Here is a 25,838-nt window from a genome sequence, read left to right on the forward strand (position 1 = left end):
TGTTCGTTATTCATAACTCTAGTCTATTTCTTGAGCCTTTCGTCAACGATCCTGTTCACCATCTTCTCCAAGATAGCGAAATCTCCCCCGGAGGTACCAGCAAAGTATCCCTGCACGCTCTTCTCGACATACTTGCCCACGATATCGATCTCAACGTTGACGAAATCACCGGGTTTTTTCGCCGCAGTGACCACCTTCTCCTGCGTGTAGGCAATGAGCATAACCTCCCAGTATCCATCCTGTCCATCGACGACCTTGGTGACAGTCAAACTAGCACCATCGAGGGTTACATAGCCCTTTTCCACAACATAGCGCAGAATATCTCTATCGCGCGGCTGCAGCCGGAACACCAACGAATTTCCATCGGGTGTGATGGATAGAATCTCCGCAACGGTATCGACATGGCCCTGAACAAAGTGTCCTCCCATCCGGGTATCGGCCGAAACAGCGCGCTCGAGGTTCACGTGGGATTTCGCCTGCAAGGAACCCAGGTTCGTGCGTCGCAGTGTCTCCGGCGCACAGCCAACCTTGAACCAGGTCTTATCGAATGCAGTGACCGTAAGACATGTTCCTTAAGTCCACTTTTAGACAATATCCCATGCATTGTATACAAAGAGCTAAATACCATTCACTGCGATACTATCGCCCAGGTGCGCGTCGGTAAGGATCTCCTCACAGTCAGAGATGGTGAGCGACGTTCCGCCGCCCCCGCTCGACGAGGTATCGATGGGCTCCAAGGCCGTGACAGCTAGTAAAACCACATTAGCGATTGACTTACTTCACAAAAGAAAGATAAACTCACTCCCAATCGTCTCGACAAGACCTGTGAACATAGCTGTGGTTGATGATCTACAAGGAAAATGTCCCCGCGATTGTGGCCTCGGCATTAGCCCCTCCGAGCGGTGTCGGCGTCGGCGTTTTGGCGGAGATTCGCCGGTTCCCCAGATCCCATTTAACGTGGGATTCTGGCTATTTGAGCTTGTATTTGAGCTTTTAATTTTTTGTTCAACTGCGCTCGTATATATTATCATGACGGTCGCGCTCAGATTCCAGGTTGTTGCCCGTCGATCGGGCTTGTCCTGGGGTAGCAATGCCTTGCGGCGCACGGTACCAGGACGGAGCTACTCCAGTGCAGCTTCAGTCGATGGATCGCTGCCTTTGGCTGGTGTCCGGGTGCTTGATATGACACGTGTTTTGGCCGGTGTAACTACATCCCTTGAAGTGCTCCTGTGTGTCTGCAATCCAAACTGACTTGCTCTAGCCTTACTGTACACAAATTCTTGGTGATTTAGGGTATGTGCTAAGCTACGGAGCTATGAAACAGCTCCAATGGGTAATTTTTGTGATACTAACAAGGCGAAATATAGAGCGGATGTTATCAAAGTCGAACACCCTGTGCGCGGCGACGATACTCGTGCTTGGGGTCCGCCGTATGCGAAGTATGAAGATGCTTCCAGAAAAGGTCCTGGCGAGAGCGCTTACTACCTAGCTGTACGGTCCTTCTCTTGAAGATATGGAACAACTTATCATAATACTAATCATCGATATAGGTCAACCGAAATAAGAAATCCCTCGGTCTATCCTTCCAACACAAATCTGGTGTGGAGATTCTACACAAACTTGCAAAGGAATGCGATGTCTTAGTCGAGAACTATCTCCCCGGGGCTCTCAAAAAATACGGCATGGACTATGAAACGCTGCGGGAAATCAACCCCAAGTTGATCTATGCCAGTATCACCGGGTATGGCCAGACAGGTCCATATAGCAACCGTGCAGGCTACGACGTCATGGTGGAAGCCGAGATGGGATTGATGCACATTACCGGTGCTCGGGATGGTGCGCCAGTAAAGGTTGGTGTTGCCGTTACCGATCTGACCACCGGACTATACACATCAAATGCCATCATGGCGGCTTTGATTGCTCGGGGTCGGACTGGTAGAGGTCAACACATCGATGCCTGTTTGAGTGACTGCCAAGTTGCTACGCTATCGAACCTGGCTAGCTCTGCGCTTATCAGTGGGAAAAAGGATTCAGGCCGTTGGGGCACAGCACACCGTAAGCGGCGAACAGTCTCTTGTGTCGAGTGTAATAAGCAAACTAACACCTCCCAGCTTCCATTGTACCCTACCGGAGCTACAAGACCAGCGATGGAGATATTCTCTTCGGCGGTGGCAATGATAGGCTTTTTGGCGTGTTGTGTGATCGACTAGGCTTCTCTGAGTGGAAGACGGACGCCCGCTTCGTCACTAACAGTGACCGAGTACAGCACCGGGCGGAGATCGACGGTATGATTGAAAGCACCACTATGCAGAAGACCACGCAGGAGTGGTTGGATATCTTTGAGGGCAGCGGTATGCCCTATGCGGCTGTCAATGACATTCAGGGAACCCTGAATCACAAGCATGGTAAGTCTGCCTTATTTTCACCATTTGTGATAAAAGCGGTGCTGACTCTACCATCAGTTCTGGCACGAGGCATGGTGACGGAAGTTGACCACCCTGCATGTGGTCCCATCAAGATGGTCAACACGCCTATCAAGTACTCCGAAGCGACACCGGGTGTACGCACGCCTCCGCCTACTTTGGGCCAGCATACGGATGAGATCTTGGGCAGTGTTCTCGATTATGGAGAGGCAGATATCGCCCGCTTGAAGGACGAGGGAGTCGTGTCCTAAACCTTGAATTATTTATGAGAAACATGAAATGCATCTCCCGAGGTCTGTATATAAGGAAACTAAACATTATGGCCATTCCAAATGGTCCCTCGGTCCCTCTGTCATCTTTCTATCCTTCTTGGACAATTGTACTACATCCCATGAGCTCTTGGGCTTTCCTTTTGCATATAATCAAGCATAATGCATAACTGGGGTTCATATTGTAAGGACCATGAGAGGTTCAAAAAAGGACATAATCGTAGTTTCTTTAAAATATGTTGTTGTTGTATATCACCTATATGTATATAATGTCACGAGTAGCTACTCGAGGACAAGACAAATGTGCTCCAGATCCACATAAGAAATAAACAAAATAGGTTCGATATTAGATCAAATGATCAAGGTTTAAATTTCAAATCGCAAAGACCCTCGAATTCGGCGAAATACGTCGGTCAACGAGTGAAGAAAGGAAAGCCATTTAAGGTTGCATAGGGATGTCACGTGACTGATATACAAAGAAAGGTCTTGCATGCAACGACTTCACTTCAACCCTACTTCCAGTTGAAGAATTGAGAGGAGCCAACTATGTTTGACTGCCCACTCAGCAAACATCTTAGTGTCTATTGTGGTTTATACCAGGCTGGAATACTCGCACTGCCCTAGAAGAACACAAATAGTGGGTTTTCCGCTCGCTATCACCTATTGCTTTGTTCTCTACTTCCACACAAAAGCTCAACTAGTTCTCCGGGATAATCTTGCCAAGTCCTGGTTTTGAAAATACCCATTTGCAAGGAAATTCACCATGAGGGTCTCGGCGGCATTCATGGACCTCCCCGCCCCCGATATCAACCCGGGGCACCCCCAAAACGTTCATGAGGGCAACATATTTGACCACGAGGGTGTCTCTGAGGGAATCCAGCCACTACCATCTCGTCTGGATCTTGTGGCTGATAATATACTCTGGGAAAGTTGGGGATCACCAGCACCGCCTCAGGAAGAGGCAGTTTGCACAACAGCCGGGGCTACGGAAACGGGTCAGCAAAATGTCAGTGCTGCCCTGGCTTCAAATAGAACCCGATCTGGCCGCCGTATTACCCAGCCAGTTGTTCGAGAAACCGAGCCTGTGACAACAAAAGGGCCACCTGTCAAAGCAGCAGCAAAAAAGCGGAAGCGTCTGAACCGCCAGGTAAATATAATTTGCACCGGCTGCTACCGAGGACACAGCCCCTCGAACAATTTGATTGTTCTATGTGACTCATGTGATGCTCCGTGGCATCAGAAATGTCACAATCCGAATATTGGTAATGAGGTTATCGAAATCCCCGAGATGGATTGGGTTTGCATCAAATGTAAACCCGAGCAACGTCAGACAGCCCAGACCAAATCCCAAAAGAAGGCTCCAACGAATGTGAAAAAGGTTGGACGCCCAAAGAAACAGCCTGTGTCTGTACCTCAAATTGGTGGAAATTATTATTCAGAAGAAGAACGACGGGCGTATCTGTCATCTCTTTCGCATGATTCGCTAGTCCAGCTTATAGTGAAAGTCTCGAATGAGTGGCCGTCGGTTCCTATCTTTCCCCACGACATGCAACCCGTGACTGATTTCACACCATCACCTTCTGCGACGCCACACAATAATCGGGCCTCCAAACCTACACCGAAGAAAAACCCCCCTTCTGCATTGCTGGATTGGGGAAGTCTGGAACCACCGTCCGAGAACGTTAACGCTATGGATCCAAACCAGCAGATGGGTCAGGCTTCTGATACCATAACCCCCGGAGTTACTGCCCTGGATGCCGATAAAATCTTTGCTGCAATGGTTTCCGATGCTGCTCCCGACCCTGCCCCCCAGCGGCTCTTGGTGGTATCCCTACGGACCAGGTTTTCGCTGGAATTTCTCACGCCCATCCTTCCACAAATGCTCCCCAGCCTTCTACCACGGCAACTTCGCAGACCCCTTCTAGGGCCGCGCGGAGGGCTACATCTCGAGCTGCGCCTGCAGCTAGACGCGCTCGTAAGGCCTCGTTCGTTTCCTCGAACTCCGACCTTCTCACCGACGACGAGTCATCATACTCCCAATCTCGACTACAATCTCCTACTCCATCCGCGTCTCAGTCTTCACAAGTCGGATCCCAGCATGAATCGGACTATGACCCTGAAGATTACCGTGCTTATCCTGAAGCTGACCAGGGCTTTCAGGTGCCATTGACCCCGAGCGATCTCGACATCATGGCAGAGGATAAGGATTGCCCTACCTTCAGTCATTCTATCCGAGGCTCGGCTAAAGAGGCCCAGAGTAAGAAGCCTCATTCACCACTGCCTCAGCGCAAGCAGTGGTGATTGATCCGCAATGTTCTTGTTTAAAGCAGTGAGGAATGCACTGTCTGACACAATCATGGGGGAGTTTGTGGATTTGCGCTGGTCTGTTCTTTTCGGCAATAGTAGGGATTTTTGATATGATCAAATGGGTTTCGCGAATCTGACTTTCTTTCTTAATGTTTTATGTCTTTTTCAGGTCTTCAGCTACCACGATTTCGTCCTTATGACGTGGAGTTGACGTGGAGTTCTACAGGTTCTATGTGGTTTTCTTCTCCGTATTTCCATATTCAAATGCGATAGCTACTTGACGATAACCCGATACACCAGTGTTTCTCTACGGGTTTTCGATTCCAATCTCTCTCTTCCATATTAGGGATTGTCTTACCTTCTCCTAGCTTAATTAACTGGTCAGGCAAGCAGTATAGGTGGCCTTACTCTTTCAGCTAAGAAACTCAGAGAATCAGTAACGTCTCAGTTGAGAGAAGTGCAAGAACAGTATTGTCACAGTTCATAGTAACCGCGGTACGTACCTTCCCAACTAGGTGGCTTCCTATTTGGGAACATCGTCACCTACCCATGTTCCCCCATCGTCTTAAGCTACTGGGGTATAAATACCTGCCCCTTCCCACTTTCTCTTTCTTCTTCTTTCTTCTTCTTTCTTCCCTCAACCGTTCAGTCTCACGTCCAATGATGGATCTATTGAGGGCACTGATTGGATCTTTGCTGCGGCCCAGGTTAGGCTGAAACTAGATTGGGACTACCCGTCTAATGGCACGAAGCATCTCGGGGGGGGGGGTACAAACCTGCGGGCAGTGCTCCTTCAACCGCTGTGGATACAGACTGTACTTTCTTGGGTTCTCCATTGACCGTCAGGAGCTGAACACCAATTTTTTGTGAACCAACCTTAGAAGGAGCTCTGCTCTCATCTCCTTCGACCCAATTTTTGGAACCTTTATTACAGAGATAGCTCTCTGTTGTCCAAAGAATTTTCTGAAGGCACTTGATTTCTTTCAAGGTTCCACTTTCATTCATGTTGTGAGCCGTTATGGAGGATGGGTACGGAAGCTCTAAGGTAGGATATATGTGCATACTCAGCAATCACTTTGTGGGTCATGAAAGGCCTGAAAGCTCTAGATTCAGTCAGAACGAAGCATTTTCTAAATTCTATCTAGCGCTCTTGGGAAAATGAGGTACCGCAGATCTTGTTATTCTTGCTATAGGCCAGTGGGTGTTATAGACGAATTTAGCTTGACCGATGAATATCTAGGTCAATATGGGGGTATTTAAGCACTTGTTTCTCCTCCTTTATATCATTACAAGACAGAGAACAAAAATTGATTCAATTGGTAGTGAAATTGTAGAGCAAGTGTCACCAATGCCCAAGTTGCTGCGGTGTGCTGATCTTATAGATCGTCTTATCTCTTATCAGCCCCGCAAAGCCAAACGCGCCCCGAGGTCGTGCTCACTCTTCACTGCACATCTCTGACATCCAATCTCCAGGAGCCAGAGTCAAGGGCAAAGCAGACATTGCGATGCCATCCTCAAACCCCCAGTTCCTCAAAACAACAGCCAAACCACCCCACCCAACCCCCGGATCAACCAATCCACGCAGCAATCTCGTGACAATCGACACCCTAATAAGCATCCTCTCCAAATCCCTCCTCCACCCCTTCATAGCCTGGATTCTCGTCCTCTGCCTGCGCGCCCAGGTAACACCATCAACAGACCCAGCATGGATCCTCACCGTGAGCTATGCAACGGTCTTGACAGTCCTCTTCGTCGCGCGGGTTATCAACCAGCGCGCCGCCCACGGCGCCCCGCGTACAGTCGATTTCGAGAATGAGGTCGTGGTCATCACCGGCGGGGCAAGTGGGCTAGGTCTATTGATTGCGCAGATGTATAGCATGCGCGGGGCGAGTGTCGCTGTGCTGGATATTAAGGATGTTCCTGAAGATAGCCGCGACGAGGTCTTTGGGGAGGGCGTTTTGTGTATTACATGTGATGTCGCGGACAGGGGTGCGTTGGAGGTTGCGAAGGGGAAGATTTTGCAAGAGGTAGGTTTGTTTGTTTCTGCTTTTGGTTTCGTGTGAGCTTCGACCCCATATCGTCCTACTAGTACTACGGTTCTGGGGATTTAAATGATTGGACAAGTTGTTTTCATAGCGCGCTATGGCTTGCTTCAATTGGGGTCTGATTCGCTGAATATCTTGCAGTTAGGAACACCGACGATCGTTATCAACTGTGCCGCGGCCAGGATCAACGGCCTTTCGTTCCTTGATCTGCCGGCGGACGCATTCGAAAAGACGATCCGCACTAATCTCCTGGCGGCTTTCCATCTGTACCAAGTCTTCTTGCCTGGGATCATCGCAGCAGAGAACGGAGGAACCCTTGTCACAGTCAGCTCCGTGCTAGGCCAGCTGAGTGCTGCAGGATTGTCCGACTACGCAGCAAGCAAAGCTGGACTTAGCGCGTTGCATCGAACGATAGAAGCAGAAATCCGTGGTAGTCCATTGATCAAGACATTGCTGGTTGAAATTGGACAGATGTCGACGCCGTTGTTCGACTGGGTGCGCGCACCGAACCATTTCTTTGCGCCAGTTCTGGAGCCGGTCGAAGTTGCCCGGGAGATGGTGGCAGCGATTGATAGCGGTCGAGGTGGTGTGATCAGATTGCCTATTTATGCAACGCTCGTGAATTGGTATGCCGTGCTACCCGCTACGGTGCAGCGAGTTGCGAGATATCTGAGTGGAATAGATGCTGCTGTGACTCAAAGCCGGCAGACATCCGGAAAGACAGATTGATAGGTTGCTCGAATGGAGCCGAGCGGTGTATATTGGCGTGAATCATGAGAAAAGGGACCCTTGTATGAGTCCATTTAAGATGTATTATAAAGCAGAGCGATCTGCTTCATTGAACATATTCCCCATTCGACCATAGTTTCGATTGCAAGTCTTGCGCCCGAGCCTGGTCGATGAAAAGTGATAATCAAGTGGATCAATTTATTGCTCGGTGGCCAGAATCATCTTCTCACGCTCATGGGTTCTCGGCGCCAGATTAGTCTTCTTAGTATGCTTGCGCACATTCTCCTCACGCCTCTTAATAGCATTGAGCTCCTCGCGCTTGATTTCGCCAGCCTTCTTGATAGGCTTGGGCACATGACGCTGGCGCTTGATGCGGCGAATTTGGGGCATGTGAGAGTACCGCTTGATGAGAGCTTGATCGTACTCCAGCTTGGAACGTTGACGGGCAGTCTTGACTCCGCTGCGGTCTGATGCCTTGGCACGCCAGAGACGAACATTGCCGTCGTCCGATCCTGTCAAGACATACTTGTTGTCAGGCGTGAATGTTGCCGAGAATACACGTTGCATTCGCTTTGTGTGGTAGATGTCACGCGAGTGACCAGTCGATCTGTTCCATAGGCGGATTGTCCGATCGTATGAGGCAGTGACCAGCTCTTCACCTGTGGGGCTGAAATCAACATCCATAACAGCAGCCACATGGTCCTTCAGAACATTGAGAGCACGGTCCATCTTTCTCATATCAAAGATGTAAGCGTTGTGATCCTCGTTTGCCACGGCAAAGTTGAATGCTTCCATAGGGTTCCAAGAAATGGCGTTAGATGCCAGTCTCAGTGTCGTCTTGTGCACCGGCTGGGAAGTACGCAGGTCGTACATGATGACTGAGCGGTCCATGGCGGTCGAAGCCAGGATAGAAGTCTCCGTCTGGTTGAATGCAACAGATGTGATAGTGTCAACGCTGGTCGGCCAGTGCAGAGTCTGCGATGGTGTGGAGGAAGGCCGGGAAAGGTCATAGATAGAAATGACACCAGAAGCGGCAGCAAAAGAGGGGAGGGTTCGGTGATGTGTGACGCTGGTGAAGGCACTGTTTCCGAGATAGGTTGCCATCGGTGGGGCCTCAGATGATGAGTTGTAAGGATCCCACAATTTGATCGTCTTGTCACTCGCGCACGAGAGAAGTTTTCGCTCCGGGGTCCAGCACAGACCCTTGACCATGTTTTCGTGGCCTTGAGTATTCCAAACCTCGCCCTGTGTTGTAAGATCCCACACCTTCACTACACCATCGCCACTGCCACTTGCAAAGCGTTCAAGCGAGCCGGGGTCTTTTGCCATAGAGTAAACACCGTCAACGTGTCCGTTACCCATCTGGGCTAGGAAAGGAGCAGCAAACATGCGTTCCATCTTGATCGCATTCAGAGCACGAGTGTATTCACGAGCCCGCTCAAAAGGATGCTGGGTCGGGTCGAGATTCCGCGACTGGCGAACGACAGCGGACCCGGGGGCCTGCTGCGACGCCGTGGAGCGGGAAAGTGCTTTGATTTTCTATACTTCATTAGCATGGCTACCCAATAAACATAATTTTAAGGGAAAAAACTCACCATTGTGCTGTTGTGAAAACGATGTAGAGAGGAAAAGAAAAACGCCAAGATGGAACTTTTTTCTGTTTGATTTGCCAAGCGGGCGGTGAGAGGACGATGAGCTGCCGCCAGCTTCGAGCTCCCCATCCGACCTGGTCATCAACCTCTCCTCAAACCACCATCTTCTCTTGTTCTACTTTTCTTTAATTACCCATCTCGCTCGCTCGTCATTTGCCGTCTTTTTATCATGTCATCCAAGGTCTCACCACGGATCCAAGAAATCCGAGATCTGGTGAAGTCGGATCCCTCGAAAGCAGCGACCAGTTACCAGAACATCCTCTCCGAGGGCCCAGGATCTACAGAGGCCTCTTCACGAGACTACGAACATGCCTTGATTGGGTTGGGCGAGTTGCATCGGGATGCGAAGAAGCCACAGGAGATCGCGGACCTCATCAAGACCAGCCGTGATACCTTCTCGTCATTTGCCAAAGCGAAGACAGCCAAGCTGGGTAAGTTGCGCGCTGGATCATGCTCATAGAAACCGTCTGACTGTGATTGTTTAGTCCGTCAACTTCTGGATCTGATTAGCGAAATCCCCAACACACTCGAACTCCAAGGCAGCGTCATCCAATCATGCATAGAATGGGCTATTGCCGAGCGACGATCGTTCCTTCGCCAGGCCCTTCAAGCCCGACTCGTTGCCATCTATATGCAGAAGCAATCCTATTACGATGCGCTCACTCTTATCAACTCACTTCTCCGTGAGCTGAAGCGCCTGGATGATAAGCTTATGCTGGTGGAAGTACAACTGCTTGAGTCGCGTGTGTACCACGCTCTGGGTAACCAGGCCAAGGCACGCGCTGCTCTGACGGCAGCACGGACGTCGGCCGCCTCCGTTTACACGCCACCCAACCTGCAGGCCGGTCTAGATATGCAGAGCGGCATGCTACACGCCGAAGACAAGGACTTCACCACTTCATACTCCTATTTCATTGAGGCACTCGAGGGGTACAGCTCGCTCGATGAGGGTGATTTGGCCACGGCCACATTGCAGTACATGCTTCTGTGCAAGATCATGCTGAACCTGGTGGATGATGTCACACAGCTGCAGGGCTCGAAACAAGCGCAAAAGTATGCCAGTCCACGCCTGGAGGCAATGAAGGCCGTGGCACGGGCCCATGCCAACCGTTCTCTGGAGGAGTACGAGAAGGCCCTTTCGGACTACAGATACGAACTTGGCAGTGATGTATTCATCCGAAACCACCTCCGTCGTCTTTACGATGCTATGCTGGAACAGAACTTGATCAAGGTCATTGAGCCCTTCAGCCGGGTCGAGCTGGACCACATTGCAAAGATGGTGGGTTTGGACACACAGCAGGTGGAAAGGAAGTTGTCTCAAATGATCTTGGACAAGGTGATCATCGGTGTATTGGACCAGGGCTCGGGATGTTTGATTGTGTACGATGAGACAGAACGGGACCAGGCTTACGATGCCGCACTGGAGACAATTGAAAAGCTCGGCAATGTGGTGGAAGGTCTGTATACTAACCAGGCGTCTCTCCTGGAATAGAAAAGATGGGATATGTCCAATGCCGTTGAGACGATGACTTGATAGGAAATAATCGAGACAATGCACGATCACACTCAATACCCATTAGGTGTGCACGTAATCAATAATTATACATTTAGACTATTTCTTGACATTTAGCTTCTAGCTATTCAAGAAATGTCAACTGCAAAATTCAAGTAGAGCAATGAGTTTTGTCCTCTTGACAGTGTTGTTCGCGATCGTCCGAAAAGGGTAAAGCGCGACGGGCAAAAGAATCGCGACCTCGCATCTCCAACATCTCGCATCTTCCCCCCAATCCGTCATCCTTCCACCACCGTTACGGTGCTTAATTTCTACACAATGCAAGCTCCAATGCAGCAACCGATGCAGCAGCCGATGCAGCCACATCATTATGCTCGAAGCATGCCCCCAAATGCACAGCGATCTCCAGCCGCGCCCCGTCGCCCCCCAGGGCCAGGTATGTCCCCTTTCATCGGTCTCCACCCACTCGTCTCGGCTCTAATCTTACATCTCTATAGGTGGCGCCATGCCTGTTCCGATGCCACAGCACGCTGCTGCTCAACAGTACATGGCTGCACGCCCCATGCCCCATCCCAACGATGCTGCCCTTCGGCGCAGCCGCAAGCCAACCGATAGGAACCTCCCCGACGGCATTGAAGACGTGATTATCGGCGAGGGTGTTCAGCAATATAAGAACCTTCGCGACTTAGAAAAGCGACTGGATGCCGCCGTTGTGCGGAAGAGGCTGGATATCCAAGACTCCATCAACAAGACCGTTAAGAAGTATCGGACTATGCGCATCTGGATCTCTAATACTGTCGAAAGCCAGCCATGGCAAGGCCCGGGCAACAACCCAGGCTCCGGTCGCTACAAAGTGCGCATTGAAGGACGGCTGCTCGACGATGAAACCGACCCTACGGTCCCCGACGAGGACGAGAAAGATGAGGATGCGATGGACCACGACGGAGCTGAGGAGGATAAAGCGAAGAAAGCTGAATCGAAGAACCAGTCCCAGCGCTTCTCTCATTTCTTCAAGGCTATCACCATCGACTTTGACAAGCCCGCCGCGGCAATTCCTGAGGAGGTCAAGCCAGTTAACTGGTCTAAACCAAACACACACTCCAGCACACCACCGCCCCCAGGTGCCGAATTTGATAGTCTACAGTTCTCCCGAGCCTCACAGGACAATCTGAATGTCACTATCAGCCTTGTCCGGGATGAAATTCCAGAGCGATACAAGTTGAGCAAGGAGCTGGCCGAGGTTCTGGATGTCGAAGAGGAGACCCGGAGTGGAATTGTTCTCGGAATCTGGGATTATATTCGAGCCATGGAATTGCAGGAAGACGAGGAAAAGCGACAAGTGCGCTGTGATCACCGTCTACGCTCGGTATGTACTTTGAATATTTGGTATTTCCAAACTCTGCTAATAAGTTCCGTAGATCTTTGGCCGAGAGCAAATGTTCTTCCCCCAGATCCCTGAAAGTGTCGGTCCTCACACCAGCCCAATGGAACCTATCAAGCTTCCCTACACCATTCGCGTCGACGAAGAGTTCCACGCCGACGCAACCCCGACCATCTACGATATCCAGGTCGCAGTTGAAGACCCGCTGCGCACAAAGATGATGGCTCTCACTCAGAACCCAGCGTACACAGCTGGTCTACGCCAGATCTCCTCGCTTGATGACCAAGTTGCTTTGATTGTGCAGGCTCTTACACACTCCCGTGCCCGCCACTCATTCTACACTGCTCTGAGCAAGGACCCAGCCAATTTTGTTCGTCGCTGGATCAGCTCTCAGCGCCGCGACCTCGAGACTATCATGGGTGAAGCCACCCGTGGAGGCGGCGAGGATGGTAGCGGGCCTGAGTTCCGTTATGGCGGTGTTGATGGTCCCTGGGACTCTGAGGTTGCTAAGGAAGCTGTGCGGTACATGCTGGCTAAACCCGAAGCTGCGGCTGCTCGGTAGATTTTCCAGCTTTGTCTTTTTCTTTGAACTCCCATCTCTACATTGCCAACCATTATGCAAGGGAGATGGGTCGATGTATTCTTTTTTTTCTATCTGATATCGGGCGCTTGTGTGGTGTTCGGACTGGTGTAGCCGGGGTATGAAAGGCAGGATTGAATTGTTCCAAAATCCGTATTTTAAGAATCTGATATGATGCAATATGATTCCGGATTTTAATCGTCGTGTGGTCCCTTTTAGAACCCAGTACATCTGATGATATATTATAGACATGACCCGACGACCTCTTAAATTTCAAGATGGAACCTGGGCCAAATAACCATCTATAGGAAACTTCAAATACTTCAGATTCTGGAAGCCATCACGCCAGGTGTTATATCCCTGCATCCAGTATAAGAGAGATAGGTCCAAGAAGTCAAAAAAAATGTGCACTGAAGCTAGCCCACAGAACTCCAGGGGAAAGCAACATGGAGAGGATTCAAAATCATCCCAATCATAAAGCAAAACTGCACAAAAGAGAGAAAACTAACAGCCCTCAAAGATACATAGATTATAATAATAATCTAAACTCCCGCTCAAACCTCAAGCACCAGGCAAAGGAACCTTTGCAACAAGGTCTGCCCTCCGTTTCCGCAGCTCCTCCCCTAGGCCTGAGTCCACGCCCGAGGAGACATGTTCCCGCAACGAGGAAAGATCACCCTGCATGATGGCAGTCTCCTCCTGCTCCAGCTTGGAAGCCGCCTCGAGAACAACATCACGCACAATATCTTCCTTGAGCTGCGCAGCCTTCTCAGCACTAATAGGCTCTTTCTCCCCTTTCTTCTCGCCAGCAGCAGCAGTCTCAGCCGGAGTGCGGAAACGCTTGAGAACAGTCTCGACCATCTTGGAGAACCAGAAAAAGTTCAGGAAGTTCAAGATCAAATTGGATCCGACGTAGGTCACGACCAACCATGTCGGTACACCTCCCGCAGTGTACCCCTTGAACTTGGTCATCTCGGCGTTGGCGCGCGCGCAGGCTTCGTTGACACACAAGCTGCCATCGCGGGCTGGGTAGAAGACATTTGCGTTGACGCTCGCGGGTTCAGAGAGTGGGGCTGCGGCTGCGGACCAGGTGTGCTGGAGCGCATTCCACATGTCCCCGTACACCACGACGGTTTGCCAGGTGCCCCAGACAAGGCGGCAGGCGAAGAAGCTGAAGAGCAAGGCCATGCCGTTGTACCATTGAGCGCGGCTGCCGGTCATGTTGACTTTGTCGAGGAACCAATGGATATTGAGGAATGGGCTGGAGAGCTCATAGAGGATGAAGGTTGGGGCGAAGTAGTTTAGGAATGGTCTCTGTGGAGATTATGTTAGATGCGTCTTGGATATGAAAAGAAAAGAAAATGCATGAATGCTGGTGATCTTCTTGATACTGAATGTATCTATATCAGGCAGATTGGAGAGGCAACTTACAAATCCTAGACTAAACACCCACAAGGCACTGACAGCATGGAAAAGCATGCCAATGCCAAACATGCGCACGTGCACAATGCTGACAATCAGGTCGTATACAAAGTATCCCACAGCCAAAGCTTGAATGAGACCACAGGCACCCGTATATGCGAAGACCCGCTCACCGGAGGTCATGGAGCTGCGCTCCTCGTCGGAGTACATGACCCACAGGGCGGCAGCATTAATGACAATACTCTGAACAAAAGAGACAACATGGATATCCCAGTTCAGCTTCGTCCGGGGAGTAAGCTTGTTATAAGACTTGAAGAGGATTGGCGAGAGGCAAGGCGAGAGCACCGCATGGATGAACAGGTAGAAGACGAACGCTGCGATAACCTCGTGGATATGGTCGGTAAGCGTTGGGCTGTTGAACCGGATGGCATAGGGCTCTGTGAAGCTCCGCAGCCATTCCGGAGGCGGTGGGAAGGGGTCCAACATCGTGGGAGTTCCCCTCAACTAGCTGTGATCACCCGATGTGGGGGAAAGCTCTTGAGGTTCGGAGATCGGGGGGAATGTAGATCTATATGCAGTTGAGAGAGCACCCTATCCTGTCTATCATGAAGAAAGGAAAAAGGAAAAGGAAACAAAGAAAACCCAAAGAACTAGGAAGATGAGAGAAATACGTACTCCATGGGAAAATGGAGTAGAAGGTGACCAGGTGAAGCGCCTCGGCTTAGCCTCAGGCAGCAATGATTTGTTGGGAGTCACCTGATCACCTGCCTTGTTCGTCGAGGCTTGTAGACTTACATTCCAAGCTAGAAATATGACTTGTGATTCAAAAAGACAAGAGTAGACGGCCGCGTATGCGGTCTTGTGATGTCTTTTTATCAGTATTTTTTAGCGGTCTCAGATATTTATAACATAGATGTCTTTTAAGGTAGATAGCAGAAAAAGGCGAGAAAAGTATACTTTAAGCAGGAGAGTTTTCTTTATACCCTTGTGACCTTGACATGGATCTATACAATCTACAAACTACATCACATGAGTTATGGGAGAGTAAAAAGATAATTAAGCAATACACATTTGTAAACGAAAGTCATTCAGGTCATCCAACAAAAAAACAAAACAAGAGTGGTATATGAAAAAGAAAGAAAGTATCAAAGTGCAAGCACCACAACTCCAAAAAAGAAAATTCCAATCACACCGCAAGATCAGTGCCAAGTCCACTGTCGCTAGGGGGAGCCAACAGCTTGAGAACTTCGGCTTCGGCAGCCTGATTGGCCTCCCTGATCTGACGGGACATTTCGTGATCCTCATTCTGGTGCTCATTTCCAGAATCCTCTGCATCCTCTCGTGCTGTCCGCGCATCATCTGACTCGGATCCATCAATAGAAATATCATCATGGTGGTCCTCGTGGTCATGCTCAGCGATTGAGCTCTCTGCCACACTGTATGAGTTTGTGGAGCTCACTCCGCTAGCACGACGCTGATCCGTAGCATCTGTAACCACGCTGTCGACGACGCTGCCAGAGTAGCTTGTTTTGCGCTCCGTGCCTGCATTGCTTGCTGCATAGCTTGTTCGCCGGTCAGTGCCAGCGTTACTCGGGGCATAGTTGCGTTCAGTTCCAGTGCCAAGGTCGGATTCTGCATAGCTTGTCTTGCGGTCGGTAGGGGCGTTGCTTTCCGCATAACTGGCCTTCCGCTGTAGACCAGCATCTTCCACATCGCTGGCAAGCTCGTCCTCTTCGTGGAACGGCTCGTTCTCTTTGTCGGCAACAGAAGTTGGGCCAGCCCAAGAAGTCTTGCGAAGAGAATTCGATTTGACAGAGTGGCTGCGTTTCAAGTTCGTGATGCCAGATTTGACACTCACCTGTCGGTCCAGACCGCGGTTGCCTGTGACATGACTTAAACTAAGAATTCGACGTTCTTTTCCGATGTTGGGCTGCACAGCAACTGTGCCAGCATGAAGCGAGGTCGGCATTCTTTTCAAAGCCATCCCGACACCATTGCCGAGCAGACTGCGGCTATCCTTGGGCTCTTTGGCAGTGCTGGCAGTACTCGCAACGCTAGGACTGCGGGCGCCTGTGCGTGAGGAACGGGTACTCCGAGTGCTGCGGTTCCTCTTTAAGTTCATGGCCTGCGAGCTACTGGATCGCCCAAGGAGAACGGCACGAGCATGGTCGAGCACACCCTCCAGAATGCGTTTCTCAAGGCCATCCGCGCGTTCCTCCATGTGTCGCATCTCTTCGTGACGTATCTCTAGGGCCGTCTCAAGACCAGACAGGTCCTTGCTGAGCTTGTTGTTTTGCTTGATCATATCTTCCTTCTCTGCTCTTAGACGATGAATCATGTTCAGCATAGAATCCTTTTCTTCATGCAAACAAACAAGCTCCGCTTCCACTTGCTCACGCTGTGAAACTCTGCGTTCGAGGGCGACCGCAGCCTCCTCAGCTTCCCGCCGCTTTCGCTCGGTATCTTCAGCGACCAGCACTGACTGGGCGGCGAACATCTCATTCATTCTGCGGGAGTTTTCCATGATGTCCCTGTGCATCTCGTCCAGCTTCGTCATCTGGATAACAGACTGGTCAGATTCCGGTGGATTCGGAGGACGGCTGAGCAACGCGTCCAGTTTCTCATGAACAGGACCACTCCCATTGGTGGCGTGATCGAGCAGCTCATTGAGCTTCTCATATATTTGATCATTGGAACCTGACCCTTGATCTAGAGCGCGATCAAGCTTCTCATGGAGTTGGTCATTCTTCGAGTGATCGAGCAAAGTGCTCAAAACCTCGTGGACCTTGTTGTTCTTGGCATGTTCCAAAAGATCGTCAATTTTGCTGTGTAGCGGAGTATCCTCGATCGCAAGTGCGCGGTCTGATTCTGGTGGAGGTAGCGCAGGTAGCATTGCTGGTATATTTGAAGGCAGTGCTGATAATTCCGACTTTAAGTCCTCTGCTGACTTCTGGGAGTGATCATAGTGCTGGCTGACGAGTGTCAATATCTCCTGCACAGATTCCAGAATACGAGGGTGGAACTCAAGGAGCTTGCTCTCCACTCGATCAGTAGCAGCCGCGGCCCTTTCGTTTTCGGCGTGAGACTGCTCCTGGTGCGATCTCACATCGTTGTGCATGTCCTCCATTTTCTGGCGAGACTGATCGACTTGTTCCATGAGAGCTTTCGTGTCCACACTTAACCGCTCACAGGTCTCATTAACAGAATCACCCATAGCACCAATGACAAGCTTGATGTCCTCAGCAAGACTTCTTGTACTTGTCAAAGATTCGGTGTGTGCCAGGTCTCTCTCTTCGGTCTCTGAAAACTTCGAGTGGAGGGACGTGTGCGCATCTTCATACTTGGCCAGGACTTCAGAAATTTTCTCGTCAATCTTTGTGCCAAGCTCCACAATGATGGCGGCCCGCGTCTCGTCGTGTTTGATCATTGTAGCGGCATCCCGCTCCTCCGTTTCGAGCTTGACTGCATCCTCCTCGCCCCGAGAACGGTCAAACTCTCGGTTGATGAGGTCTGTGAGCTCCTTGATGCTGTCGACGGTAGTGAAGCTCTCTGCAGTGACTGCCAGTCCTTCGAGGAGCTGTTTAAGCTCGGCCAGACCTTCGGTACTGCCGTCAAGCTTGCTCTTGAGTTCGTCCCCAAGCTCACCGACGACAAACTTGGCTTCGTCAATCTTTTCGGCAAGCCCGCCGTGCTCGACCTTGCGGGCGTCGAACCCTTGGGCGGTCAATTCGTTATTACTCTCCATCTTCTCTCGGAAATCGCATACAAGTGTCGATAGCTCCTGGATCTCCATCTTGGTGGGGAGAGTATCCACATCAGGAAGCTTAAGTTCGTCAACTTGAGTCTTGACCTCGAAGATCATGGCTTCCACTGTTTGGAGATCGGATTTGAGTATTTTGTCCGAATCGTCCTCTTCCTCGCCGTCCTTGGTTTTGCTCTTCATCTCATCTAGGACAACCCAGACCTCTTTGATGAGACCCTCCAAAGTGCCGATCTCGGACTTTGTGGGAGCCTCGGCTTCAACACGACTAGAGAACTCGGCAATCGAATCCTTGGCCTCTCGGATCATGGTCTCGAGGGCTCCAATATGCTCAGGGGTAGCGACCTGATCTGGCGAAGGGAAGACAAGCTCATCGATCTGGGTCTTGGTACTCAAGAGTAACTGCTCGAGAACCTCAGTGTCTTCCTTTCGAGCGCGATCATCTTTCTCGGTACTTTGTTGAGTACTCATCTCGCCCATGGCGAGTTGAACTTCGTGAAGCGCAAGAAGGATTTCATCAAGGTGCGAGCGCTTGAGGGCATCCTCAGCAGGCTCTGCGGCACGAGGAGTAGTTTCAATGGCCTCGACCTTGTCTTGAAGCTGAGTGATGAGCACTTTCAGACCATCAATGTCAGGTCCAATGCTAGGCTCATTTGCCAGCATGAGTTCCCCGCCGCGGGTGGTACTGACATCATCTAGTTCTTTGTTGGACTCGCGGAGAGAATCCATCTCAAGCTTCAAGTCCGCGAGACCATCTCTGATGGTATGGAGAATCTCGGAACTGTCGAACTCAGTGGGCTTCTCCAGTAGTTTCTTCAGGTCATCACGGATCGAGTCAACACCATCTGTGAATGCATCGAGGAGCTCACTTGTCGCGGACAAGGTGCTTTCGTTACCATCTCTACGTGAGGTCTCTTCACGCAGGATGTCGAAATGCTCACGGAGTGCCGAAATGATTTCGTCCCTCTCGGCACCGGGTTCCGAATGAACCACACTCATTTCCATGCGCTGACGAAGACTCTCAAATTCCTGCTTGATGGTGTTGACAACATCATTTTCGTTGCCATCTTTGAGCGATCTCTCTTCACGTAGATTGTCGAAATGTTCACGGAGTGCGGATATGATTTCGTCCTTCTCGGCGCCAGGCTCCGTGCGAACGACGCTCATCTCCATGCGCTCTCGGAGACATTCAAGTTCCTGCTTGATGATATTGACAACGTCATCGGCAGACTCATTCTTGTGGCGATCAGCAGCGTCTCGAATAGCATCCAAGATCTCATCTTTGTCTTCGGTGGCATTATCCCGTAGAAGAAGAGTGGTGATCGTCCCGCGTAGGTGCTCGAACTCTTTTTCCATGGCATCGAGAAGCTCAGGTGTATCCGGATTGCCTCGTGGCGCAGTCAAAAGAGATGTATCCGTAATGGTCTTCTCCATATCGGCTTGAAGAAGTCGGAAACCTTCTTTGACTGTATGAATAACTTCGTCCTTGCCGGAAAGATCGGCAGCGGTAACCACGTAAGTTTCAATGTCCTTGTGAATGATATCGAGGCCATCCTTGATTGCGTCAAGGACTTGCTCGGTGTCTCTTCCACCAGCGGCCGAGTACTGCTTAAATTCCTCCTTCATACCTTCGAACAAAGTTTGGAGGCGTTCCGTCATCTCCCCACCAACATTGGTATTTGCGGTGCTGATCGCCTCGTTGAGACCGGAGGTGATTGCTTCCATTAGGTCGTCCTGGTTCAGCTCAATCTCCCGGGTGATGGAGTTGCCATTTTGAATACCTTCTGCAATGGCACTCAAAATCTCCTCCCGTGAGATCGTCGGCTCTTGGACATTGGTGCTGAGCGCTGACTGTTGACTGCTTGTCGAGGCCTCAATGCCTTCAGCGATAGCACTCATGATATCCTCCTTGGAAACACTATGATGGCCATTTATGCCGAGCGAAGCATGAGAGTGCTCAATGCCCTCGACAATTGCGGTAAAAATTTCCTCGCGGGAGGGAGTGGACTGGTGGTCCTCGCCCTCATGCTCAGTCGACGTGAGAGCACGTGAAGAGGAGTTATTCGAGTTCTGAATACCGTCCGCAATGGCATTCAAGATTTCATCTCTGGAGATATTCGATTCTTGACGGGTTGACGAGTGTTCCATGCCCTCCAAAATGGCACCGAGGATCTCATCTCGAGAAATACTAGGCTCCGCATTATTGCTAAGGGAAGAGCGCGAGTGCTCGATGGCATCCACGATGGCACTGAAAATTTCTTCACGAGAAACAGTCTGCTGAACGTTGGTACTGAGGGCTGATTGCTGAGCATTCATTGAACTTTCAATGCCCTCGGCAATGGCATTCAAGATTTCATCACGAGAGATGTTCGTGTGGGGGATAGTAAGAGCTGATTGCTGAGCATCAAAGGCTTCATTGACAGCATTCATAATGTCATGGCGGGAAATTCGTGGCTCATCCATCTCTTTAGCTGCGGTGAAATGGGCTTCGAGGCCATCGGAGACAGCACTGACAATCTCATCACGGCCAAGGCCAGAGTCGTATGAATCCTTGCTCAGCGTGCTCTGTGTCATGGAGCCGGCCAATGCGCCGAGGATCTCGTCCCGGATAGAATTTAGTTGACCGACGTTGTCGTCATCCAAAGACCTGGAGGTGCTGTGGTTTGCCATTGTTCCAGTAACAGCTTCAATGATCTCATCGCGGATGGAGTAGAGGTGATTGACGTGATCGTCATCCAAAGCCTTAGACCCTGTGCTGTTGACTGCCATCGTTCCAGTGACCGCGTCCAGAATCTCATCACGAATGGAGTACAGGTGTTGGATATCATCGTCGTCTAACCCTTTTGAGCCTGTGTTGTTCGTAGCCATCGCTCCAGCAACTGCCTGAAGGATTTCGTCCCGTAGAGAAGTTAGATGACTGGCGTGGTCTTCGTCCACGGCTTTGGAACCTGCGGCATGGCTTGTCACTGCCCCAGTGACGGCTTCAATGATCTCATCGCGAACAGAGTTGAGGTGACTGACGTGATCCTCATCCAAAGACTTGGGGCGCATATTGTTGGCTGCCATCGTCCCAGTGACCGCATCGAGAATTTCATCGCGGACGGAATAGAGGTGATTGACATGTTCCTCGTCCAGAGACCTTGAACCTTCGTTATGACTCGCCATGGCTTTTGAAACAGCATCGAGAATCTCGTCACGCATCGAGTGGAGATGGCCGACGTGTTCCTCGTCAAGGGATCTGGAGGCAGGCTCGGGCTGCTTCTCCAAGCATTCCCGGATCGTCAAGATTATCTCGTCCCGAGATATACTTGGTGGGTGCTCGATTTGTGGAGGAATGAACTTCTGCATCCCGTCCTCGACGGCTGCGAGAACCTGGTCGTAGGTGACGGCCTGTTCGTGCTGGGGTTGGTAAGACTTGAGCCCTTCTTCAAGACATGTGAGGATTTCATCTCGTTCCAAGCCAAAGTTGTTAAACTCAATTTCGGGCTTGTAGGTCTCCCAAGCTTCGCGAACAGTCTCGAGGATATCTTCTCTGTCCATTTCAGCACCTCGAGACTCGGCTTGGGGTTGAGGAAGCTCCAGCTCATCGAGGGCTTTTTTCACCACAGAGTAGATTGCGGCACTGTTCATGGTTGATCGGAACTCGGACAGGTCGGACGATTGCTGCCGACTCTCGTTGATAGTAGCAGCCAGCTGCTCTTTGAGGTCATCCAGGCTGCGGTTGACGATTGCGGAAACTTCTTCTGGGCCGGCAGCCCGAGGTTGCTCCTCGGGCTCGTCATTAGCGCGGGAGGTCTCGATCTCGTCTAGCCGCCGGCCGAGCTCTCGACCCATGCCCAGAACCTCACCTCGTAGTTCGCGTACCAAGGATTTCACACCATTGGTCATTCCACCTGCCTCGACGACGCTATTCTTGACACTTCTAAGAATTGCCAAAACTTCATCGGGATTCGGCGAAGAACCATCTCCCTTGTCCGATTTGGATAGGTCAAGTGCACGTACAATTTCGGGATCCACTGATCCCATCGAACCAGATCGTGTGGCCTCGGGGGAGGCATCTCCAGATTCGATATTATCAGGATTGGCAGCCATGCCGTAAGATCGGACGAGGGCTTTGCTCGCGGGATCCTCTTTGACGAGGTTGAGGATCTCTTCAAGCATGACAGTGATCTTATCATCGGCATCTTTGTCCGAAGCGGTAGCTGCGGGTCGAGATCTGATCTCTTCAACAAGCTCCAAGATCCTCTCCTCACCTTCCTTAGTCGCCATTTCGCGTAATACCTTTTCGAGCAAAGCAAGGGCTGCGGACCCGTCGGAAATCGGTGCGGGGGAGACGCAAGAGTCCCTATCAAACGCGAATGGGTTGGGGCTCGGCATGCGAGGCACGGAGTAGCTTCTCTTCGAGACGGGACTATCCGGATCCTTGGGGTTAGGCCCATCACCACCCTTGAAAAGATTGCTGAAATCAAACCTTGTAGCATCAGCATCCAGATATTTGGTTGTAAGATGAGAAGACAGGTCCTTAAGACTCTTGCGAATGTCTTCGTCGCGTGCGTTGGTTGCCGCTTTGAGGCTGACCAAGTCGGTGGCATTATCTTTGCTGCGTCGGCTCAAATTCATCATCTCACGCTGCAAGCCGCTTGCAATGTCCGTGAGACTATGGATTTGATTTGAGAGTGTATCCATGCTCGTATTCTTTGTGGGATGGGGTTGCGGCTCAAACGGCGCAGCGATCATTTTCGGTGGTTTGGACGGTGATGGAGGGTCGGGTTCCAAAGGTAGCTGCATGTTTTGCAGGGCTAACATTGTAGCTGATGGCGGAGTACTTTCTCCCAGTATTGGCTTTGATAAGTACCGACTCGACAGGGAGTAGCTCATCTCCCGGTCCGCGTCTTGACGGAGCGCTGGCGAACTGATAGACTTGGTAGGATCGCGTGGCTTGGCCGCCTCAATGATCGTTGCACGAAGAGGGCGCTCTGGGGATCTGTTCTCGAGGTAATTCATAAAGTCGCTGCGCGCATCTTGTCGGGTATCTTCAGGCTGTAGTGACTGCATGCGCTTGTGGTGCTGGCCTTTGACCAACGACCTCTCTGGAGAGGAAGACTTGAGTGGCATGGGATTTGTTGTGTAAGAGCTCGGCGCATGTTCGCTGGGTCTCTCTGTAAATTTTGCGGCCACTGCCTGAATGTTGGGGGAAACATTGGACCTCGTCGCAGGGCTCATTGGGCTCATCGAACGAGGATTCATTGGTAGCGGCGGAGGCGCACGCTCGGGATCCGAACTGTCCCACCTGCGTAGGCCACGTTTTAGCATTTGTTTGAAATCACCCATGAGGACCGTCATAAGAAGAATCCGGAGGCGTTAGTTGCACAACCTACATTGGAACTTTAGACTCGGAGTATGTCATTGAATGCCGGACCAATTCCCGGTCACGGGGGGTGTCCTTGTCTGGGGACGGCATGATGTCTTCGTGAATGGATTGTCAAGATGTCTCAGAGAGGTATTGACAATATCGATGGAATGTATGTAGGGTATGTGTAGAATGCGTTCAAAGTAAAAACAGAAGCAAGGTCATCAAGGCATATCAACACAAGGGAGGAAACGCTGGAAGAACAAAGCAAAAGCTAACAATCTCAGAACTCGGTGGAGGAGAGAAAATCACCGGGAGATCAGCTTGATAAGAGGAAAGCAAGTGGAGAATGAGAACTGTCTGGAGAGAGAGAGGTACTACGGCCTTGTACACATCACTCACGGCCATAGCAACCGGGGCAACTACGATCGTCATGTAAACAAAACCTGAGTCAGCAGCAACAAGGCGGTAAGCAACGCTGGGCACCAACTTCCAAGGTTCGAAGGGGCTGGGCCGACACGTCGATTATGTCATCACTTGATCCGGGCCCGATGGGGAAACTATCCGAAAGGAGATTAGTCGCCATCTGTCGGTAAGTCGACCAATCAATCCACAGCACACAAATCGCTACTGTGCCCTGAAACCCTCTACCTCACATCCGCAAAAACGAACACTTCGATCTTGACCGTTCCGTATCTCGACAACCACCCATCCTCGCCGCCCCCGGGACCTTCAAAATGAAGTGTACGTCTTCACCATTCGACTTCCCTTGCGATCTATATGCTGACGGATATGTTACAGTCATGAAAGTGGGCCGTGTGGCCATCATCACCCGTGGCCGCTACGCCGGTAAGAAGGTACGACAAGATCCTGATCCTCCCCGAATTGAGCACGAGCAGAATGGAAAGAGGCGAACTGGAATCGAAAGACTCGAGATTTGAAAGAGCACAACGCAATATGGAGGACTGCGCAACAATTTGAAAAAAATTCGGAGTGCTAATCAGGCATTTTTCTTCGACTTTACAGGTCGTCATTGTCCAGCCCGTTGATGCTGGCTCCAAGTCGCACCCCTTCTCCTACGCCATTGTCGCCGGTATCGAGCGTTACCCCCTCAAGGTTACCCGTGGTATGGGCAAGAAGCTCGTCGACCGCCGCAGCCGCATCAAGCCTTTCATCAAGGTCGTCAACTACAACCACTTGATGCCCACCCGTTACACTCTCGAGCTCGAGGGTCTTAAGGGTACCGTCACCAACGACACCTTCAAGGAGGTCTCCCAGCGCGAGGACGCCAAGAAGACCATCAAGAAGGCCCTTGAGGACCGTTACACCAGCGGCAAGAACCGTTGGTTCTTCACTGCCCTGCGTACGTTTGGCCTACGATATACATATATATTCACTTTGGAACTTGACACTAATACTCCAGAACAGGTTTCTAAACGGTTTACTTGGGCGTTTTGTCGTTTTGAGCGCACGGGTCTAGGTGAAGGCGAGGTCGAAAAACCATCGAGCACATTCGGTCCCTGCGAGCATGGGATGGGAAAACATACACCATGGCTGGAAACAGATTCGTGAATGTATCGATGAACTCCAGTTTTAACGGGGACGCCACTTCCACACCTGGTGTCCGTCTGAATGAAATGGAAAATGAACAATTATTTCAAAATCAATGTTGTCTATTACCTGAGCAATGGTCGACATTTTCCTCTTTCCCATAGGCCGGGAACAATTTTTGTCTGTCATCTCAACACAGATCATTCCCAGCTCAGTGGGTGGCCTTGTAGCTATGTGGTTTGTCCCAGGTCCTTCAATTCCATGGTGTCGTTGCTACGATTGATGTATCCATGCCCATTTGTAATGCGCAACCGTAGTTCTCAAAAAGAAGTTGCTTTTACCCTAGATGGCAGCGCTAGATGTCCCCTTGCCTAAGTAGTCATTCTCGTTTCGAAAGAAGACTCGGCCTTCTCGAACTTGATGTCGAGAAAGTCCCCGAAGGTCGGTCTAGGTCCTCACATCCATGCTCTAAGGCGCAATTTTAGATTCTCTTCCTCCGCAGTCCAGTCCAAGTACCACATGTGAACCCCACCCCCGCCAAGATATATCACACCTCAGTCATATGGGCATCAGCGCTTGCAAAATACCCAACACTAGCATTTGCAGCATCGGTGCTTGTGTTGCTATCCTGGTGACATTTCAGCTTTTAAGGCTCTGGGGTCCTACAGTGTTCTCATCTACATGCAATCCAGACAAAGAGCGCATTTGATCCAGTGGACAATTGGCACACCCTGCTCCTACTCTCGCTAGTAAACAAGGGGACAATGGTCTTTGAATGCTGTTCTCAATATATTCTTCGAGATAAAGCAACACATTCTTTATCTTCATTATCTTCTTTCTATCATGGTCTCCGTGG

The 25,838-nt window shown here is 50.7% G+C and overlaps 10 protein-coding genes across 10 annotated transcripts; 6 read left to right on the plus strand and 4 right to left on the minus strand.

Annotated features, from left to right (window-relative positions):
- Positions 1 to 23: 23 nt before the first annotated feature.
- Positions 24 to 861, minus strand: N7517_003127 (riboflavin synthase; the record flags this gene model as incomplete). The annotated part of the gene is made up of 3 exons (XM_056720857.1): positions 803 to 861; positions 626 to 748; positions 24 to 571 (listed from the first exon to the last, which is right to left on the minus strand). The coding sequence occupies exons 1-3, from the start codon at positions 831 to 833 to the stop codon at positions 24 to 26; spliced, it is 702 nt and encodes a 233-aa protein (XP_056584992.1). The 5' UTR covers positions 834 to 861.
- A 168-nt stretch (positions 862 to 1,029) lies between these two features.
- Positions 1,030 to 2,674, plus strand: N7517_003128 (CaiB/BaiF CoA transferase family protein; the record flags this gene model as incomplete). Its single annotated transcript, XM_056720858.1, has 6 exons — positions 1,030 to 1,203; positions 1,262 to 1,293; positions 1,368 to 1,491; positions 1,551 to 2,055; positions 2,112 to 2,405; positions 2,463 to 2,674. The coding sequence occupies 6 exons, from the start codon at positions 1,030 to 1,032 to the stop codon at positions 2,672 to 2,674; spliced, it is 1,341 nt and encodes a 446-aa protein (XP_056584993.1).
- Positions 2,675 to 3,455: 781 nt separating this feature from the next.
- N7517_003129 (phf1/phf2 family PHD finger domain-containing protein) lies at positions 3,456 to 4,993 on the plus strand (the record flags this gene model as incomplete). Its single annotated transcript, XM_056720859.1, has 2 exons — positions 3,456 to 4,514; positions 4,583 to 4,993. The coding sequence occupies 2 exons, from the start codon at positions 3,456 to 3,458 to the stop codon at positions 4,991 to 4,993; spliced, it is 1,470 nt and encodes a 489-aa protein (XP_056584994.1).
- Positions 4,994 to 6,504: 1,511 nt separating this feature from the next.
- N7517_003130 (Short-chain dehydrogenase/reductase SDR) lies at positions 6,505 to 7,773 on the plus strand (the record flags this gene model as incomplete). Its single annotated transcript, XM_056720860.1, has 2 exons — positions 6,505 to 7,026; positions 7,186 to 7,773. The coding sequence occupies 2 exons, from the start codon at positions 6,505 to 6,507 to the stop codon at positions 7,771 to 7,773; spliced, it is 1,110 nt and encodes a 369-aa protein (XP_056584995.1).
- Positions 7,774 to 7,971: 198 nt separating this feature from the next.
- Positions 7,972 to 9,371, minus strand: N7517_003131 (rRNA-processing protein SOF1; the record flags this gene model as incomplete). Its single annotated transcript, XM_056720861.1, has 2 exons — positions 7,972 to 9,312; positions 9,369 to 9,371. 2 exons carry the CDS (start codon positions 9,369 to 9,371, stop codon positions 7,972 to 7,974), a joined length of 1,344 nt encoding a protein of 447 aa, XP_056584996.1.
- Positions 9,372 to 9,594: 223 nt separating this feature from the next.
- N7517_003132 (proteasome regulatory particle lid subunit RPN6) lies at positions 9,595 to 10,917 on the plus strand (the record flags this gene model as incomplete). Its single annotated transcript, XM_056720862.1, has 2 exons — positions 9,595 to 9,856; positions 9,911 to 10,917. 2 exons carry the CDS (start codon positions 9,595 to 9,597, stop codon positions 10,915 to 10,917), a joined length of 1,269 nt encoding a protein of 422 aa, XP_056584997.1.
- Positions 10,918 to 11,319: 402 nt separating this feature from the next.
- Positions 11,320 to 12,881, plus strand: N7517_003133 (SWIB/MDM2 domain-containing protein; the record flags this gene model as incomplete). Its single annotated transcript, XM_056720863.1, has 3 exons — positions 11,320 to 11,374; positions 11,436 to 12,304; positions 12,357 to 12,881. 3 exons carry the CDS (start codon positions 11,320 to 11,322, stop codon positions 12,879 to 12,881), a joined length of 1,449 nt encoding a protein of 482 aa, XP_056584998.1.
- A 579-nt stretch (positions 12,882 to 13,460) lies between these two features.
- On the minus strand, positions 13,461 to 14,807 carry N7517_003134 (TLC domain-containing protein; the record flags this gene model as incomplete). Its single annotated transcript, XM_056720864.1, has 2 exons — positions 13,461 to 14,213; positions 14,331 to 14,807. The coding sequence occupies 2 exons, from the start codon at positions 14,805 to 14,807 to the stop codon at positions 13,461 to 13,463; spliced, it is 1,230 nt and encodes a 409-aa protein (XP_056584999.1).
- A 700-nt stretch (positions 14,808 to 15,507) lies between these two features.
- On the minus strand, positions 15,508 to 23,542 carry N7517_003135 (uncharacterized protein; the record flags this gene model as incomplete). Its single annotated transcript, XM_056720865.1, has 2 exons — positions 15,508 to 23,371; positions 23,460 to 23,542. 2 exons carry the CDS (start codon positions 23,540 to 23,542, stop codon positions 15,508 to 15,510), a joined length of 7,947 nt encoding a protein of 2,648 aa, XP_056585000.1.
- Positions 23,543 to 24,168: 626 nt separating this feature from the next.
- Positions 24,169 to 25,003, plus strand: N7517_003136 (60S ribosomal eL27 domain-containing protein; the record flags this gene model as incomplete). The annotated part of the gene is made up of 4 exons (XM_056720866.1): positions 24,169 to 24,175; positions 24,233 to 24,288; positions 24,458 to 24,794; positions 24,855 to 25,003. The coding sequence occupies 4 exons, from the start codon at positions 24,169 to 24,171 to the stop codon at positions 25,001 to 25,003; spliced, it is 549 nt and encodes a 182-aa protein (XP_056585001.1).
- Between the last annotated feature and the right edge of the window lie 835 nt (positions 25,004 to 25,838).

The sequence above is a fragment of the Penicillium concentricum genome (assembly GCF_028827145.1).
Source record: "Penicillium concentricum strain IBT 3081 chromosome Unknown utg000001l_segment0_segment0, whole genome shotgun sequence".
Taxonomy (NCBI): domain Eukaryota; kingdom Fungi; phylum Ascomycota; class Eurotiomycetes; order Eurotiales; family Aspergillaceae; genus Penicillium; species Penicillium concentricum.